The 20,521-nt window shown below is 37.5% G+C and overlaps 2 protein-coding genes and 1 long non-coding RNA gene across 4 annotated transcripts in view; 2 read left to right on the top strand and 1 right to left on the bottom strand.

The window, feature by feature from the left end:
* LOC121381435 (GTPase HRas) overlaps positions 1-11,014 on the bottom strand; it is a 42,888-nt gene extending 31,874 nt beyond the window's left edge. The window contains exon 1 of one of the 2 annotated variants that reach the window (XM_041510749.1): positions 10,809-11,014. In XM_041510749.1, the coding sequence (XP_041366683.1) occupies positions 10,809-10,839 (31 nt within the window). In that variant the 5' untranslated portion in view covers positions 10,840-11,014. The remainder of the gene's footprint in view (positions 1-10,808) is intronic. The other variant, XM_041510750.1, reaches the window with a different exon arrangement.
* A 2,826-nt stretch (positions 11,015-13,840) lies between these two features.
* The window catches only part of LOC121380507 (aldehyde dehydrogenase, dimeric NADP-preferring-like), a 25,462-nt gene continuing 18,781 nt past the window's right edge, over positions 13,841-20,521 (top strand). Inside the window, exons 1-4 of the mRNA XM_041509346.1 lie at positions 13,841-13,916; positions 16,372-16,515; positions 18,651-18,746; positions 19,437-19,572. Coding sequence (XP_041365280.1) covers positions 13,899-13,916; positions 16,372-16,515; positions 18,651-18,746; positions 19,437-19,572 — 394 coding nt within the window. The 5' untranslated portion in view covers positions 13,841-13,898. The remainder of the gene's footprint in view (positions 13,917-16,371; positions 16,516-18,650; positions 18,747-19,436; positions 19,573-20,521) is intronic.
* LOC121380508 overlaps positions 19,879-20,521 on the top strand; it is a 1,139-nt gene continuing 496 nt past the window's right edge. The window contains exons 1-2 of the long non-coding RNA XR_005958953.1: positions 19,879-20,133; positions 20,239-20,514. This is a non-coding gene — a long non-coding RNA (uncharacterized LOC121380508). The remainder of the gene's footprint in view (positions 20,134-20,238; positions 20,515-20,521) is intronic.

Genomic DNA, 20,521 nt, shown 5'->3' with positions numbered 1-20,521 from the left:
AATATTGAAAGTAATTGGTTTCATTGCACAAATAAACAATTTTTCCAGTAGGTTACAACACTTACTCAGGAAGTACTAAATGTAATGTCTGTCTTGCAGTATCCACTGTCTTCTCTATTTGTTGATTTAAACTTTATATTTTAAATAGTGTCCATTTGTTGATTTAAAGTTTGTTATTTGTTTGGTAGTGTCCACTTTTTCATCTCAATATAATTATTGTGTCAATGTATGTCTATGTCTTAGTGGCCATGGATGTGGTGAGAACCTTTCAACTTGTGAGCCATTCTGTTATGGCTGGCATTGGCTGAATTTTTTTTATAGATTTTGGCTCATGTGTCATTATTGTGAGTATATTATTTAACATTCTCTGCCCCAAAACACTTCTTTAGGATGTTTTTACCCTGTTCGTAGCTGAGAAAAGTCTCTCGCAATCAGTCGTGGCTGGGCTTAAAGTAAACATGAGCTCTTTAATAATTGGTAAACAACAGAAGGGGAAGGGGTGTACATCGATTGCAGCCTTGTATTTTTAATTTATTGAGCATAATTTATTTGTCCATAACTATTAATAAAGCAGAAAAAAAAAAAATATTAATGTATGCTTAGAGGGCAATGCACCATCACGATTATGGCATAGGGCTAATGAAATCTAACTTGTTACGATTATGACGTAGGGCTAATGAAATCTAACTTGTTACGATTATGACGTAGGGCTAATGAAATCTAACTTGTTACGATTATGACGTAGGGCTAATGAAATCTAACTTGTTACGATTATGACGTAGGGCTAATGAAATCTAACTTGTTACGATTATGACGTAGGGCTAATGAAATCTAACTTGTTACGATTATGACGTAGGGGTAATGAAATCTAACTTCACCTTACCCGTTCATTTTACATGAACGTAGATTTACATTTGCAAAGTACTGAAAAACTGCTACAAGGTTTATGATATCTTAACTAAAATATCTTGCAACATTTATAGGAATACAGTTCATAATATTTATGCTTTGTTCAAGTGAACTCGGATATTATAAACGAGCTTTACGCCCCCGTTCATTTGCAAAGAGCAGATTCCAGAGTCCACCGCGTTAACATCTAATATAATTTGAACATGACAATTTTAAACTGTATGCCACCTCATACACCATTTTGCAAGGATTAAACAGTTTGATTGCATACACAAGGCATGTATATTTTATTTTTATTTAAAATACACCTGCGAAGTCGGTACTGTCTCAACACTCCATTATTTTTCAGTAATGGAGTGATATAACCCTACTTAATTAACTCACCAAAATAATTGGTGTTAAAATCCATACTAACATATGTTCACATAAAATTATTATTTAGTGGTGTATTTTAAGTAGGGAAATATCCTCGTAACTCTTTCAGACATTCTCCTATATATAAGCTGTAAAGCGTATTGGACACTATTTCCAAGTTTGAAGATCATCGAACCGATTACTTGTACGAATTCAGTTGAATGTTCAGTAGCGGAAATTACCGATCTTAGTCGATAGTAAAAGGGGAATAACTCAAGTTGTTATTGAATTTTTCAATGCATTGTTTTCCATTTTGGTATGTTAACGCATTGTTAAGAGTTCCGATCATTCCAGCATTTAGGGTTAGGGTTAGTTCTCCTTAGAGCTATGTAAATGCTTGAATGATCGGAACTCTTTCCAAACGTTTTACCGAGATTTGTAACACATTTTTTTTTTAAGTTTTAGGTGTTACATTAGTCACTTGTCATTGGGCATATGCATTTAACATAATTACTTGCCCGGCATGAAAATTCAACTTGGCATGGGCCGCGATGGGCGTCGGGCGATGAGATTTTTGATCCCCTGTAAATGTATATGAAATTATTTTGCTAAATTAAAACAAAATTCACCAGTTGTAGGCAAAAACCTTTCACAATTGCCATAGGTAACAATTTCTTACATTCGAACCCTGTTCTAGGAGCTTAAATTAGTTTTTTTTAATTAGATGGAAATATGTAAGCATGTTTTGGGATGTGATTGCCTATCATTGCAAGATGTGCTATATGCATAATTTAACAGGTTTGTATTGGCAAACAAGTAAAACTTGTTAAATCTTGGTTAAAAATTAAACATCTTTTTTCCTGTTATCCAAATGACTCTATTTTTAACCTGCTGACGCTTGACTGTTTTTCAAAAGATTACCAAGAAAATGTTAATAAACAATCACTTTGGTGAATAGTTGTGTTCAATTTTCCATATTTACAATTTTCCTTGGAAACTATAGCACATGGATAATGCTCCTGAACAATTTGTTTACAATTTTCATTGAATTCCTCTTTTTAGGGAGTTGGTCTATGTTCTCTTCTGTCCCATCTCTTAAATATTTTCTGAATCCACCCTTGGTCCTTACCTGCACAGATCTAGCCAAGGGGTTGGATCTAGGTCAGTCAGTAAAGAGCTCACCCAAGGTGCTTTGATTATATGGTCAATGCTCAGTGATAGAAATAAGCAGAATGTTTCACTAGTCCACTGGACAAAAACATCTGGAAATCAACAATATTTTCATTAGTCCAAATAAAGAGTTTGTTTTAATCAAGTACAAGGACAATGTTTTTTATTACTCAAAATAAAACTTCATCGAATATTTTTTCTTGTCTACCCGACAACCACCAAGGTACATTTGGTTTGTCCGAGCAGATTTTCACTTGTCAAGACAAACGGATAAGTGCTTATTTTCAACACATACTGATACTCCTTGTCAAGACAAACGGATAAGTGCTTATTTCGAACACTGATACTCCTTGTCAAGACAAACGGATAAGTGCTTATTTCGAACACTGATACTCCTTGTCAAGACAAACGGATAAGTGCTTATTTCGAACACTGATACTCCTTGTCAAGACAAATGAATAAGTGCTTATTTCGAACACTGATACTCCTTGTCAAGACAAACGGATAAGTGCTTATTTCCAACACGCACTGATACTCCTTGTCAAGACAAACGGATAAGTGCTTATTTCCAACACGCACTGATACTCCTTGTCAAGACAAATGGATAAGTGCTTATTTCGAACACGTACTGATACTCCTTGTCAAGACAAACGGATAAGTGCTTATTTCGAACACTGATACTCCTTGTCAAGACAAATGGATAAGTGCTTATTTCGAACACGTACTGATACTCCTTGTCAAGACAAACGGAAAAGTGCTTATTTCGAACACGTACTGATACTCCTTGTCAAGACAAACGGATAAGTGCTTATTTCAAACACTGATACTCCTTGTCAAGACAAACGGATAAGTGCTTATTTCGAACACTGATACTCCTTGTCAAGACAAACGGATAAGTGCTTATTTCGAACACTGATACTCCTTGTCAAGACAAACGGATAAGTGCTTATTTCGAACACTGATACTCCTTGTCAAGACAAACGGATAAGTGCTTATTTCGAACACGTACTGATACTCCTTGTCAAGACAAACGGATAAGTGCTTATTTCGAACACTGATACTCCTTGTCAAGACAAACGGATAAGTGCTTATTTCGAACACGTACTGATACTCCTTGTCAAGACAAACAGATAAGTGCTTATTTCGAACACGTACTGATACTCCTTGTTGGACCCATTCTCCGATTGGCTTTTTACCCCATAACTAGTATATAATAAAAGCCATGGTATGTGCTATTTTGTCTGTGGGGAAAGTGCATAATATAAAAAGATATATTTCTGCTACTGGGAAAATGTACAGCATCTTTCCTCCAAGATTATATGCTTGACATCCAATAGCCAATGATTAAAAAATCAATTAACTCTAGTGGTGTTGTTAAACAAAGCAAACTTTTAACTCTTAGATTTGGCCAAATACAATGATGGGGTTAAAAAAAAAAAAAGATTTAGAACAAGGATATAGTAATATTATATGATCTCTTCAGCCAAGGAAAAGATAAGCTTTTCACATTTTGCAGGGGTGGGGGAAGTGTTCCTACTGCACCCCTCAAGGAAGGGGACCATGGGGACTCTTTCCCGTAAACAATTCATGTGCCCTATTGTTTTAAACCAATTTCATTACACGAATGCCAAGCATCCAAACTACATGCCCATCCCCTCAGGCTAAACCAGTAGTAACATGGGTCACTTGGTGAACACCATTCACTATGGCGGCCAGTGGGAACCAGAGACCCCTGTGCTATCCACTTTTAGTTTAATGACACCACTAGAGCACACTGATTCATTAATCATCGGCTAATGGATGTCAAACATTTGGTTAATTTTTATATATTGTTGCGTGAGAGCTAAAAGGCCGTAAGTCGCAGATACGACCTAAAATGTCTTTTTTGCATATTCGGAATCACTATCCCCGATTACATATTGTCACAAAAAATCGTAGCCATGTCCCTAATTGCATCGCTTATACAGAAGGATTTAAATGGTCGTAAGTGAATCATAGATTCCAATTTGCACGAAAATAGATGTAACTGACACATACGACTTTCCTCCGATTTGCTTGCTGTCCATTATATGTGAACACGACTGGTCGTGTGTGGTAGATACACCCTTTTTAAATACAGTTCATTATATAATTATGTCTGACATAGGTCGCATGTGCCAACTACGACACATATGTATTCTTTGTTATCGCTCTGTGATAGAAATTACAAATGCAAAGTACAATAGAGCATACATTATGTCAATTATTTTTTATGTGCTCGAATCCTAAATATAATATGACTTTTGTCATTGTGAGAGCCCGGTCTATTTAAGAAAATCATTTGGCACTGCATGCAACAAACTATTGGCAACAGACAAGAATGGTGTCTATATATATAAATAGGAATTGCAGTAATATTAATGTTCGTATGGTTTGCTATTTTATGTGCACCATAAGTATAATAATAAACATGTTTTGGTAAATTTTCTAGAAAAACAAATATCTATTTTGAAATGTTTTTAATTGAAGCAAAGTTTCCAACATGTAATTTGTATCTGTAGATACAATTTTAATTCATAATAATGTTGTATGTGGGATAATCACACTGATTTTGGATGTACATGTATTTAATTATATTTTACGGTGATCAAGTTCCGCCTTTCAGCTGCCTTTGAAGATCTACAAGATTGCTCTAATGTAGGCGTTATGGATGAAGAATATTGCACATACAAATGTCATTGTAAGTTATCCAGTAACAAAAGACAGTGTAATCAGATGTAAGATTAAAAGGCAAATAAAGTGAATGTGGCCTCAACATAAACGATAGCAAGATCTATGAACTTTACAGTTAACATTTATTTGCAACAGAATATCCCTGTCCTTAGTCAGAACCCCGATCCTATCGGAGGCCGGACTCAGGATAGGCGTGTTTGAAACCCTAGTGATATATGGACTATGGACACTTTAAACCAGTTACTAAGCTAAGCTAAGCAACATGAACATGAACAAGACACAACACACACACCAAAACATTAGCACAACATAGCACACACAACAGTATGTGAACATGACATAGAACACACAACAGGACATGAACATAACATAGCTCACACAACAGGACCTGAACATGATATATAACATACACAACAGAACTTGGCACATCAATGACAACAAGACCTGAACATAACATAGCAAAAAGCTGAACATGAGAAAATAATCACCTTAAAAAATTAACGTGACATAGCACTTGCGACAGTTCATTTGTTTGTTTTGTTTAACAACACCACTAGAGCACATTGATTAATTAATTATCGGCTATTGTATGTCAAACATTTGGTAATTATGACTCAGTCATCAGAGGAAACCCGCTACATTTTTTCTAATGCAGCAAGATATCTTTTATATGCATTTCCCCACAGACAGGACAGCACATACCACGGCCTTTATCCAGTCACTTGCGACAGAACCTGAACATGACATAGCATTCACAACAGAACCTGAACATAACAGAGAACTCGCAACGAAACCTGAACATGACGTGGCACACACAACAGAACCTGAATGTGACATAGTACACACAACAGAACATGAAGAACATGACAGAACACATATACAACATACCATGATCATGACATAGCACACACCAGGAGTTCAAAAAATTTCAAAAAAATTACTTGCCACAGGGCAAGTGCCAATCAGATATTCACCTGCCCCATATATTTTTCCCACTTGCCCATACCTCTTCAGGTAACCAACTGTGTTACTCCTATTTAATTTAATACAGTGCTTAATAATGTAATAATATTGAAAGTAATTGGTTTGATTGCAACAATAAAGAATTTTGCCAATAGGTTACAACACTTACTCAGAAAGTACTAAATGTATATATATCTGTCCAGTAGTATCCACTGTCTTCTCTATTTGTTGATTTAAACTTTATTTTTTAAACTCCATTTGTTGATTTAAAGTTTGTTATTTGTTTGGTAGTGTCCACTTGTTCATCTCAATATAATTATTGTGTCGATGTATGTCTTAGTGGCCGTGGATGTGGCGAGAACCCTTTCCACTTGTTCATCTCAATATAATTATTGTGTCGATGTATGTATTAGTGGCCGTGGATGTGGTGAGAACCTTTCCACTTGTGAGCCATTCTTTTATGGCTGGTATTGGTTGAAAAAATATTATGGATTTTGGCTCATGTGTCATTATTGTGAGTATATTATTTAACATTCTCTTCCCCAAACACTTCTCTGGTATGTTTTTACCTTGTTCATAGCTGAGAAAAGTCTCTCACAAACAGCCGTGGCTGGGCTCAAAGTAAACATGAGCTCTGTTAATGTTTTTAAATAGTGCATGATTGGTAAACAACAGAAGGAGAGGGGGTGTACATCGATTGCAGCCTTGTATTTTTTATTTATTGAGCATAATTTATTTGTTAAAAACTATTAATAAAGCAGAAAAAATTAATATATGCATGTATGCTTAGAGGGCATCGCACCATCATGATTATGGCATAGGGCTAATGAAATGTAACTTGTCATGATTATGACGTAGGGCTAATGAAATCGAACTTCACCTTACCAGTTCATTTTACACGGACGTAGATTTACATTTGCAAAGTACTGAAAAACATTAAGTATGTTCTGCTACAAGGTTTATGATATCTTAACTAAAATATCTTGCAACGTTTATAAGAATACAGTTCATAATATTTATTCTTTGTTCAAGTGAACTCGGAAATTATAAACGTGCTTTACACACCCGTTCATTTGCATAGAGCAGATTCCAGAGTCTACCTCGTTAACGTCTAATATAATTTGAATATGACAATTTTTGCAAGGATTAAACAGTTTGATTGCATTCACAAGGCATGTATATTTTATTTTTATTTAAAATACACCTGCGAAGTCACAGTATTGTCTCAACACTCCATTATTTTTCAGTAATGGAGAGATGAAACTCTACTTAATTAACCCACCAAAATCACTGGTGTTAACTTCCATACTAACATATATTCACATAAAATTATTACTCAGTAGTGTATTTTAAGTAGGGGAATATCCTCGTGACTCTCCATTCTTGAAAAATATGGGACCCGTCTCCATTATTTTTCAGGAATGGAGAGTTACTCGGACATTCCCCTATACATAAGCTGTCAAGCGTTTTGGACGCTATTTCCAAGTTTGAAGATCATCGAACCGATTACTTGTATGAATTCAGTCAAACGTTCAGTGGCGGAAATTACCGATCTTAGTCGATAGTAAAAGGGGAATAACTCTAAAGTTGTTACTGAACTTTTCAACACATTGTTTTCCATTTTGGTGTTAACGTACTGGCAAGAGTTACGATCGTTCCAGCATTTAGGGTTAGGGTTAGGGTTAGTTCTCCTTAGAGCTGTGTAAATGCTCGAACAATCGGAACTCTTTCCAAAGGTTTTACCGAGATTTGTAACAAAATTTTACAATAAAAACAGTTTTAGGTGTTAATTAGTCACTTGACATCGGGCATATGCAGTTAACATAATTACTTGCCCAGCATAAAAATTCCACTTGGCACGGACAATGGGATTTTTGAACCCCTGCACACAAGAGAACTTGAACATGACATCACTCACAACAGATGCAGAAAATAATTTAGCACACACAACAGAAACCGAAGAATTGATCACTTAACACTCAACAAAACACAGAGAGAACACTGCACATAACATAGTCTGGAGATATCACTGAACACACATCATGCATAACCTGGAGAGATCTCTGAACACAGTAGAACCTGAAGAGATCACTGAACACAACAGAACCTGGAGAGATCACTGAACACAACAGAACTTGGAGAGATCACTGAACACACAACAGAACCTGGAGAGATCACTGGACACACAACAGAACCTGGAGAGATCACTGAACACAAAATAGAAATTGGAGAGATCACCGGACACACAACGGAACCTGGAAAGATCACTGGACACACAACTGAACCCGGATAGATCACCAAATACACAATAAAACCAGGAGTGTGCACTGAACACACAACAGAACCCGGAGAGTACACCCAACACACAACAGAACCTGGAGAGTACACCCAACACACAACAGAACCCGGAGAGTACACCCAACACACAACAGAACCTGGAAAGATCACTGGACACACAACAGAACCTGGAGAGATCACTGAATACACAATAGAACCTGGAGAGATCACTGGACACACAACGGAACCCAGAGTGATCACCAAATACACAACAGAACCCGGAGAGTACACCCAATGCACAGCAGAAGTTGTAGGGTTTACTGTTCACTCCATATATCCTGGAGAGAATCCTGCATACTCAACAGGTGGACATGGTATAGTGTTCACTGCTTCTGGATTTGATATTCAGTACACACCCTCATTGGAAATATAAACCCTATATCCTCTGAATGAGCTTCACTTGAAACCGGTGTATCCCAAACCAATAAGCTGCTAAACATAGTTTCTTCATTAAAGGACATCAGTTTGCTTAACTATTCTGGTTTGTCTGTTGCACTAGCTGATAAACCACGTATTCTTGAAACTAGTGAAGTACACCCTGAGGCAGCAGAACCAGGAACTATCTGCAAAAGGACTCCAATGGTGCAAAGAAAGAACACTGCACACAACATGACATCAGCTTTTCTGATAACTCATCAGGAACGAATACTTGCCTAGAAAAAGAGGTTTTGTATGGACAAGTCATCTGATTCTGATGCACCATCATCAAATAACGAACATGGAGCACTATCACCACAGTGTTTCTACCAGATAGAAATTTTTGGGTTTGGCTCTATGGAATTAAATGCAACCACAGTCAACAGAGATATGGGGGGGGGGGTCCTCCCTCAGAAAGAAAATGGGTTACATTTAGGGTTAGGATTAAGAAAATCATACAGTAATGATAAGAGTAATTAATTTTGTCAAAAAGTTAACTTAAAAAAAAATTCTGCAAATATATTTGGGTATGGTACCATACCCATTTTAACCTCTGGCAGAAACCCTGCACCAGATAAGGTCACACAAAATCAGAAGTGGGTCAAAGAAAACAAGGATTTCACGAGTCAGAGTGGTTTTCTTCACATCATTATTTTGTTCAATTGGTGATTTTATTTATCGTATTATTATGAACAAAAGTAAAATAACTTTTTTCATGTAATATTTTTTTTAAGCAGTGATTTTATTAATACGTACTTCTACTTGTATTCCTTTTTGAATGTTTGCTTCTAAATATTTTCTATTTTCTCCTTTTTAAAAATAAATACGTGATTTGCAAAATTGAAATGTTTTAGAAGTGATGGTTCTTTTAGAATAAATATTTAAATTTACTTGATATACTGTTGGTTATAAATCATAAATGACTCATTTAATTTAATCATGAATAACTGTCGTAACTACAACTATTTAAGCAAATAACTAAAACATCTAATATGCTATAAATACCGCAAATATACAAAGAAATCATAAATATGTTCAGCTTTCATTGTCATTAAAACAAATTCGACATCTTAACTACTGATTAAGAACAAGTTTTCCTTCGTTATCTCGGCTTTTTAAAAATGAATTTTGATGCACTTACGTCCTTCTGGCTCTCACGCAACGATATAGTAATAGAGGAAATCTGCTTCATTTTCCCATTAGTAGCAAAGGATCTTTTATATGCATCATCCCATAGACAGGACAGCACATATCACAGCCTTTGATATACTAGTCATGGTACACTAGCTGCAATGAGAAATAGCTCAATCGGCCCACCAACGGGGATCGATCCCAAACTGACTGCACATTAGGCAAGTGCTTTACCTCTGGGCTACATACCATCTGCCATCACTAGAAATTGACCCACCACCTCCTGATGTGTTCCCATGGGTCTGATGATTTTGATAAGTGATAATGATAGGTTAAATGACACATATAGTCATATGTATAAAATATTTTAAGTATTTTCCAATAGATTTACATATGATACATGTATGCTAATCTAGGTCTTAGAACTATTATGGAAATCTTTATTTTCAAAGCAGCTAACCACATGGCAGTGATAATGGCTTGGTTCCGCGATGGAGCCAACATCTTGGTACAGAGGGGCACGGTCAACGCTAACCTCTGTAATCCCAAGCTAAACGGTAAACCTTCGTTCAACAAAAGCCATAATTAGGACCACGGCCGCAAGCACCATAGATAAATATACTAGTATGCAAGACGCAACGCGTCAAACGGATTGCATGTTACGGCGGACAACGGTGCGCGTGCATCAGCTGACTGCGTACGCTATGCTGAAGAAAGAACGAAACGACAATACACAACGGACGGAATTTGGTCGTCATTAAGTAAGGAACACACACTGCGTACACAGACCGTGTCGGGCAAGAAAAGTACGTTACCTCCAACGACCACCAGTTTGTATTCAGTCATCGGAAGATGTCGGTTCGCCACCAGAATCAATCCTTTGTCTTCAGTACCGCGTCTGGCGTCGCCACGATCACGTCAGTCATTAATAAACAATTAAATTCCAATGCTCAGTTTTTCGTGACTCCGTGACCCCATTTTGTTCACACCCATCGAAGTCTAGTTATATACCACCACAGCTAAAACCAAATCGTCGGGATCTGGGGCACATTTCCGAAACTTTAATTTGCGTGATTGGAATAATTCCAAATATCTTGACTTTAACTATTCTCAGAGATAACAAACTCGGTTGCAGCTTCCGTCTTTGAATGCGTTGGACAACATATGAAAGGAAAGTGGTAAAAATATTTTTTTATTTTATCCCTGTCGAACCTCTCCTGGGTTTCTTGGCTATTTTTATCCACCAATAGCTGTAGGGTAAAAATGAACATTCACTATAAACTGGTAGATATATAGTATACAAACCTGTATGTAGTTCAATAAAATATGGGTGCATATTTTGTTGTGTCACTTTTTGCGCAGTGTTTTATTATTTATATAGCTTATGAATTGTAGTTAGAATACACAAGACAAATTTGATGCATTTTTAGTTAAAGAATAAATAAACTGAATATCATACATTTTATTATTTTATATTTGTCAATTAGGCCCTACACTAAATAAATATTTAGTTTTAAAATTAAAATAATAACTCTCAAAATGTGTCATATTACGTTAACAACCCCTGAACTTGAAAAAAGACTGAAATAAATATCACCTACATAATTAGGTATTAATTAGAAACTAACAAATTTGTTTTAGCACAAATGCACCTAAAATTATTAACAAATGCTTGATTTTTAAATTGGGTGCAAAACCAAAAAATTTCATATTTTAAATCAGGGTCTTGAGATTGAACCTAAATCAAAATAACCCAGAAGTGATTTCATTCAATATGGTATTACATATGAAGTAGGAAATGTTTTAACGACGCACTCAACATATTTTATTTTCGGTTATATGGCGTCAGACATATGGTTAAGGACCATACAGATATAGAGAAAGGAAACCCGTTGTCGCCACTTCATGGGCTACTCTTTTCAATTAGCAGCAAGGGATCTTTTATATGCACCATCCCACAGACAGGATAGTACATATCACGGCCTTTGTTACACCAGTTGTGGAGCACTGGCTGGAACGAGAAATAGCCCAATGGGGCCACCGACGGGGATCGATTCTAAACCGACCGCGCATGAAGCGAGCGCTTTATCACCGTCCCCTATTTCATATGAATTAAACAACCAATTGATAAAGATTTCAAGGAGGAATACATGTCTGATTGAAATTATACTTATGGTTTATTTTACAGGAGTATCGTTCTCTGTTACCTATTTTATAACGAACGTACACGTCAACACCATAACGCCTGGCAAAAAACACAGCGACTTATGATGTACAAAACAATTAAGACATGTTACATTATTTCTTCCTAGTAGAGAAAACCCAAATGTTTTGAAATGATATTAAAGAAATTAGCCCGAGTAGTCACTCTGATTGTAAGAGAGCTAGACGGACATTTGGAGCGTCATAACCTTCTAAATGTCCCTCTAGCTCTCTTACAGTCAGAGTACTCGGGCCATAAAGAAATACGCTGCCAATTTAAATTTTCTACAGCTGATCAGGCACAAAAAAACAAAGAAAGAAAAAAAGCTGTCTGTGCATATGTTTATTTCCTGTCAACATTAAAACGGCCGGGCACACTTAATATACTGGTGTATAAAATGAATATGATTAATTTAGATATCGTCGTAATTGGATGATTTGAAGACAGCTTGTCAATTCATCACATCTTATATCAATAATAAATATAAAAAAACGTATGTGGTTTTTTTTTTTTTTTTTTGTCAACACCGTTTTGGTCAACACCGTAATATTTTGTCATTACGATATTGATCAAATGTTTAAGTAATTACAATGCATATGGTAGACATAAAATGCATTAAAACGTGCTGAATTTTTCTTTGAACTCATGTGGTTTATCAATTTAATTGGGTGAACGTGTAATTCTATCCAACATGCTATTGTAATCAGTAGCAATCGGACGCTTGTGTGCTCTCTCTCTCTCTCTCTCTCTCTCTCTCTCTCTCTCTCTCTCTCTCTCTCTCTCTCTCTCTCTCTCTCTCTCTCTCTCTGTCTGTCTGTCTGTCTCTCTCTCTCTCTCTCTCTCTCTCTCTCTCTCTCTCTCTGTGTGTGTGTGTGTGTGTGTGTGTGTGTGTGTGTGTTCCTCTTGTAGAAACAACTGAAATGTTTGCTTGCTATGTTTTTTATTTGATGTGTTTCTCAAAAAGATGAATCACTAAATGTTCATCATATAAAAACTATTTAAGTTTGTTTTTATTGAAAGAGAAAGTAATGTATGTCTACACCGTGACATCTTGTCACTGCGGTGTTGATCAAGTATATAATATAACCATAATATGTTACACACAAAGTAGCTTTTAAATAATGTACAGAGGTGTCGTTAAAAATTTAAATTTTGTATCCTTTTTTTTCTTCTTTTTTCTTCTTCAGTTTTTATTTATTTATTTATTTATTTATTTATATTTAATTATTTCAAATTTTTTGCTGTTGTATACACAATGCACAAAATCTTGAATCCAATGTATAATACCACCAAAAATGGAACTGCGAGTTTAGTAGTAAAAATGCCGGTTGCTAATAATAAAGCATCCATCAAATATGATACCCCCCCCCCCCACCCCCATTTTGTTGCAGGTAGATTAAAATGTGAGGTGCCCTCTTTTTATTGGCATACTTCCTGGGTGTGTTGATCAATATGCTGCTTACGTTAACGTTAAAATTATCGACAATAGAAAATGATTTGGTACATTGGAACTATCTTTTAATTATTATTTTTTTAAATGACATCATACGATAAACGTGGTTTATTACGGCTCAGTCTTTTGTGCCTTTTCTCATTTACAAATATCAAGCCCATCTAACCTTCACCTTTGACCCAGCACCTGACCCAACATAACAAAGTCCACAAGTTACTGTACAAGCTAGTCCCAAGGCATACAGCAACCATGGCGAATTTTACAGAGGTAAGTGTAAACGATGTAGTGCAGTATATTTTAATATTGTTATTTTAATGGTGGTGGTTTTTTGGCTTGTTAGTTATTTGGTCTAATTGTCAAACAAGATGAAATAGGCTTAATAGTAATAATGTTTTTGTACAGAATTTTCGCCTTTTTGTCTAGGCCTACAACATTTTATTTCCTTATCATGATGATAGATTCTATATCAGTTATTTATTATTTTTTTAAATTTTGATTTGATTTTGTTATTGAGTTGGTGTCATGTGTAATTTTTCATTTTAATTTTGCAGGATATGTGTAAGGTATTTATTTAGTAAAAATAAAAGATAAAAATATAAATGAAAAATTAATAAGAAACTATAGCCTAATTAGCCAACAAATATTATATGATTATAACATGGTTTATCACTGTATCAAATACAAATATTAAAGGTGCTTTATCATAGTTACAAGTCCCATATTTCGCTCTCTCAGGGTTTTTGGGTTTTTTTCACATACCGGTATGTTTCATTACAAATTAATCAGCCTCATGCATAATTAACTCAGGAATATTGGAATTGTAATGTGGTCGTACACTGTGTAAACAGTTGCATTTATTATGACTAGATTACAGTTTTACCAATGGGAACATAGCCTGAGCACTCTGACAGTAAGGCCCAGTGGTAAAGCACTCGGTCTGGGATCGATCCCCATTGGTGGGCCCATTGGGCTATTTCTTGATTCAGCCAGTGCACCACGACTGGTATATCAGAGGCCATGGTATGTGCTATCCTGTCTGTGGGATGGTGCATATAAAAAGATCCCGTGCTACTAATGAAAAAATGTAGCAGGTTTCCTCTCTATGACTGTCAAAATGACCAAATGTTTGACATCCAGTAGCCAATGATTAATAAATCAATATGCTCTAGTGGTGTCGTTAAACAAAACAAATTTCTTCTGACGGTAAGAGAGGTAAACTGGCATTTGGACAGATGGTAGCCCTCCTGCCGTCAGCAGGGCTAGTGGTGTCGTTAAACAAAACAAATTTCTTCTGACGGTAAGAGAGGTAAACTGGCATTTGGACAGATGGTAGCCCTCCTGCCGTCAGCAGGGCTAGTGGTGTCGTTAAACAAAACAAATTTCTTCTGACGGTAAGAGAGGTAAACTGGCATTTGGACAGATGGTAGCCCTCCTGCCGTCAGCAGGGCTAGCTCTGGCACTTGCCAAATTCGCCAATTGCAAATTTTTATAACAATTGGCGAATTTTATTTTAATTTGGCGAAATAAGTATTAATTGGTATTTTGTTACAAAATAACTGGGTATCTATAAAATTTTAAAGTTTAATATATAATTTTGTGAAATGTTCTGGTGATCCAGAGCCAGCCCTGCGTCAGAGAACAATCTATGTAAAATATGTGCAATCGCTGCCTACCAAACGGTAAAAGATTCCCACTCTAATACAACAACAATCTATGTAAAATATGTGCAATCGCTGCCTACCAAACAGTAAAAGATTCCCACTCTAATACAACAACAATTTATGTAAAATATGTGCAATCGCTGCCTACCAAATGGTCAAAGATTCCCACTCTAATACAACAACAATCTATGTAAAATGTGCAATCGCTGCCTACCAAACGGTCAAAGATTCCCACTCTGATGCAACAATAATCTTATTTTTTACTTCAAATACCTTTACATTGATAATTTTCGAGTTCCTTGATTAAAAACAATTCACACATTAATCATTAATACAAAGAGTATATGAAAAAACCCGACAGCACCCACATTCAGTTAAGTTTCAGCAAATTTCGCCAGCAGTATTACAAGCTCGCTGACCTATATCGTGACGTAGCATCACATGATTGCTCTTACAGCTCACTTGATGATTCTGCCTTCCAGGGGTTACCTATTAAGAGAATGTGATAACTGTCCAAATGTCCGTCTAGCTTTGTTACCGTTAGAGTACTCCGGCTAATGTACACGTATACATGTATTCCGGTAATTACAAAAATATATATATTTTACACATCGCTGAGACTTGAAAATTTGCGTAAATATATTCAAGAAACCTATTTCCTTTTTGTGCTACCCATTATGTCCATGCAAATGAAGTACTAGATTTAATGGACAAACAAAAAATAGGTTTTGCAAAATGAGATTGCACAAGTAACACACAAAACAAAACAATCATTATCGTAATTTTCAGAGGAATTGAAAATGGGAATTTTTTGTGCTGCTTGCTTTTAAGAAAGGACCTATGTTTGGTACTGTAGAACACCTGGATAAATTCCTGCTCTGTGTGTGTGTGTGTGTGTGTGTGACTATATGTGTGTGTGACTATATGTGTGTGTGCATGCGCATGAATGTGTGTTTATGTGAGTGTGTGTGTGTGTGCGTGTGTGAGTGTGTGAAAAAAGTTCATAATTGTAAATGGCTCCTGAATTATTAATTTGACTATGTTTTTGTTTTCACCTGTAGCTGGTGAATGGCGTGCGCCAGGTATTCCGATCTGGACGGACTGTCACGTATGAATGGAGACGGACACAGCTCGAAGGGATGCTGAAGCTTCTGGACGAGAACATGGACAAACTGACCGATGCTCTCTACAAGGACCTGCACAAGGTTTGATTGGTTTAAACACATTGTAGACTAATAGTTTCTGGTACAAGTTCTTTTGCACCAAGGGTTGATTTTCTTGAGATGAGTGTTGGAAAAACCATCTACAAAAGGACGAGTGCCAGAAGTCATTTCCAGGTCAATGATTCTTATAATCTGAGTATAATTATTATAAAATTTATCTCATGTACATATTACATCACTAAAAGAAATGCATACGGGGTTACATATTATGTGACATCATGTACTAGCTTTGCTTAGAGAATGACGTAATCATTAGGTAGCAACAGTCGTCTGTCTCCTAAACGACGAGACCATTTGATCAATGAAACAGGTGTATTACCATCTAGGGGACATGTGCAACACATTTTATCTAGCACAGCTTGGTGGCACCATTCTACTGGTTGATTGAACTAAACTAGTGCTTCTCTGGCAAGACATCCGACAAGACATCCGACCAGACATCCGACCAGACATCCGACCAGACATCCGACCAGACATCCGACAAGACATCCGACCAGACATCCGACCAGACATCCGACCAGACATCCGACCAGACATCCGACCAGACATCCGACAAGACATCCGACCAGACATCCGACAAGACATCCGACAAGACATCCGACCAGACATCCGACCAGACATCCGACCAGACATCCGACCAGACATCCGACAAGACATCCGACCAGACATCCGACCAGACATCCGACAAGACATCCGACCAGACATCCGACAAGACATCCGACAAGACATCCGACCAGACATCCGACCAGACATCCGACAAGACATCCGACAAGACATCCGACCAGACATCCGACAAGACATCCGACCAGACATCCGACAAGACATCCGACCAGACATCCGACCAGACATCCGACAAGACATCCGACAAGACATCCGACCAGACATCCGACAAGACATCCGACCAGACATCCGACCAGACATCCGACAAGACATCCGACCAGACATCCGACCAGACATCCGACAAGACATCCGACAAGACATCCGACCAGACATCCGACCAGACATCCGACCAGACATCCGACCAGACATCCGACAAGACATCCGACAAGACATCCGACCAGACATCCGACCAGACATCCGACCAGACATCCGACCAGACATCCGACAAGACATCCGACAAGACATCCGACCAGACATCCGACCAGACATCCGACCAGACATCCGACCAGACATCCGACAAGACATCCGACCAGACATCCGACAAGACATCCGACCAGACATCCGACCAGACATCCGACCAGACATCCGACAAGACATCCGACCAGACATCCGACAAGACATCCGACCAGACATCCGACCAGACATCCGACAAGACATCCGACAAGACATCCGACCAGACATCCGACCAGACATCCGACAAGACATCCGACCAGACATCCGACCAGACATCCGACCAGACATCCGACCAGACATCCGACAAGACATCCGACAAGACATCCGACCAGACATCCGACAAGACATCCGACCAGACATCCGACAAGACATCCGACCAGACATCCGACAAGACATCCGACCATTCCAGCATTTAGGTTTGGTTGTCTGGGGACCATGATAGTTAGACCTAATTTATAATTTTTTGAGGATCAAATTCTTTCATAATTCATTTGGATTTCAATACTTTTATTTTATGGGAATCTATGAGAACCCAATTTTTCCCCATTATTTTTCACATTGTATTAAGTGACTAATGAATTAAGAATTGCATGCAATTTCAGTGCTGGTGTGGAATGAAAATCTTGAATTTATTTTATTATTAACTATAGTTGCAAACATCTTACAACATCTGATAACCGACCCTTTAAACTAAAATAATAATAGGTTTAATTTTGTTTAGCAAGCATCTATTGTGTTTAAGTATAGTCAACTAACTCAGAGTAGAGATGAAATAAGCAGGGCTATCTTTGCCAATCATCAAATTTTAACAATTGGCGAATTTATTTCAATTTGGCTGGGGAAAAAAAAAATTGTTGGAATATAACTGTACATAGGTTTTGCATGTTTAAAGATAATTTGGCAAAGTTTTCTGCTCACCCAGAGCAAGCCCTGATAAGCCAACTACAACTAAAACTTGTTTAAATTATGTACGCCTACATTTATTGTCTTTTTTCTCTAACCAGGCAAAGGCCGAAGCGATGATGATGGAGCTCAACATGGTTCGCAATGAGGTGATTAACACGATGAACTCGCTGACAACTTGGATGAAGCCAGAGAAGGTGAGTGGAGCATCATTCATCTCCATTTCCTCTTAAAAAGGGGAGATAATCCGATTGACAAATGTTCTACATAGATGGGCTATGTCATTTGTTGATTCCCTCAGTAGACTTTGGCTTTATTAGTTTAAAATAAATTATAGGAATAACTGAAAATAGAAGTCATTTTCCTTTTTCTAAAAAACTAATTTTATATCTTTTTAACTGCAAAACACAATAGTTTATGTGAACCAGTGTTCTTTTTCCATGACGGTTATATAACTTTAAAATCATGCGAACTACCAATCAGTTATATGGACTTGGTGCACCATTATACTTTCTGAAAGCTACTTCATCAAGTATCAAAGAAGAAAACCTTGCTGCAGATCAGAATGATTACATACATACATACAGACACACGCGCGCGTGAGCCTTCTATTCCAGACTTCGGGTCTGATAAAAATTTATAAGTCGCGGTTGGGAGTATTTTCAATCGGAATTTTATGCACCAATTTGTTGCCTCCGTGTATAAGCTGACTCTCTTCTTTTGGAAAGTGTTTCTAGACTTCAAAAGTTGGCTAATACACGGCAATATACGGTAATAATAATATTACAAAGACTGAAAATGCATTTAAATGCAAAACATAAAACATTTTTCTTGCAAGATGAATTGGTTTGTATTTTCACAATGTTTTCTTGAATACATAAAAATAGGTAAAGAAAGAACTGATCAATATCATGGACACCTGCTACATCAAGTCTGAACCGTATGGTGTGGTGTTGATTCTGGGAGCGTGGAACTACCCCATTCAACTGTCGCTGCTTCCACTGATTGGCGCGCTGTCTGCGGGTAAGTAGCAGCATTTTCACTTTATACTGTAAAACTTTTCTTCGCCCACAGAATATATTTGAAAGTGGGGGTACGGGTTGTTACTGTCAGTGCAATGGCCTGAATAAAGGACCTGAACTTTTGGGTAGGCAGTGATAGCTCATCTTAAACAGCAAGGTCTGGAGCTACATCATTTTAGAGAGGGGAGTGATGGGTAGGCAGTGATAGCTCATCTTAAACAGCAAGGTCTGGAGCTACAGCTAGAGGGGAGTGATGGGTAGGCAGTGATAGCTCATTTAGAAACAGCAGGGGAGCTACATCATTTTAGAGAGGGGAGTGATGGGTAGGCAGTGATAGCTCATCTCAAACAACAAGGTCTGGAGCTACATCATTTTAGAGAGGGGAGTGATGGGTAGGCAGTGATAGCTCATCTCAAACAGCAAGGTCTGGAGCTACATCATTTTAGAGAGGGGAGTGATGGGTAGGCAGTGATAGCTCATCTTAAACAGCAAGGTCTGGAGCTACATCATTTTAGAGAGGGGAGTGATGGGTAGGCAGTGATAGCTCATCTTAAACAGCAAGGTCTGGAGCTACATCATTTTAGAGAGGGGAGTGATGGGTAGGCAGTGATAGCTCATCTCATCTGGAGCTACATCAGTGATGGGTCTGCTCATCTTAAACAGCAAGGTCTGGAGCTACATCATTTTAGAGAGGGGAGTGATGGGTAGGCAGTGATAGCTCATCTTAAACAGCAAGGTCTGGAGCTACATCATTTTAGAGAGGGGAGTGATGGGTAGGCAGTGATAGCTCATCTTAAACAGCAAGGTCTGGAGCTACATCATTTTAGAGAGGGGAGTGATGGGTAGGCAGTGATAGCTCATCTTAAACAGCAAGGTCTGGAGCTACATCATTTTAGAGAGGGGAGTGATGGGTAGGCAGTGATAGCTCATCTTAAACAGCAAGGTCTGGA

Source organism: Gigantopelta aegis, chromosome 9, assembly GCF_016097555.1.
Source record: "Gigantopelta aegis isolate Gae_Host chromosome 9, Gae_host_genome, whole genome shotgun sequence".
NCBI classification, from domain to species: Eukaryota; Metazoa; Mollusca; class Gastropoda; order Neomphalida; family Peltospiridae; genus Gigantopelta; species Gigantopelta aegis.
This window is presented reverse-complemented; position numbering and strand designations above follow the sequence as displayed.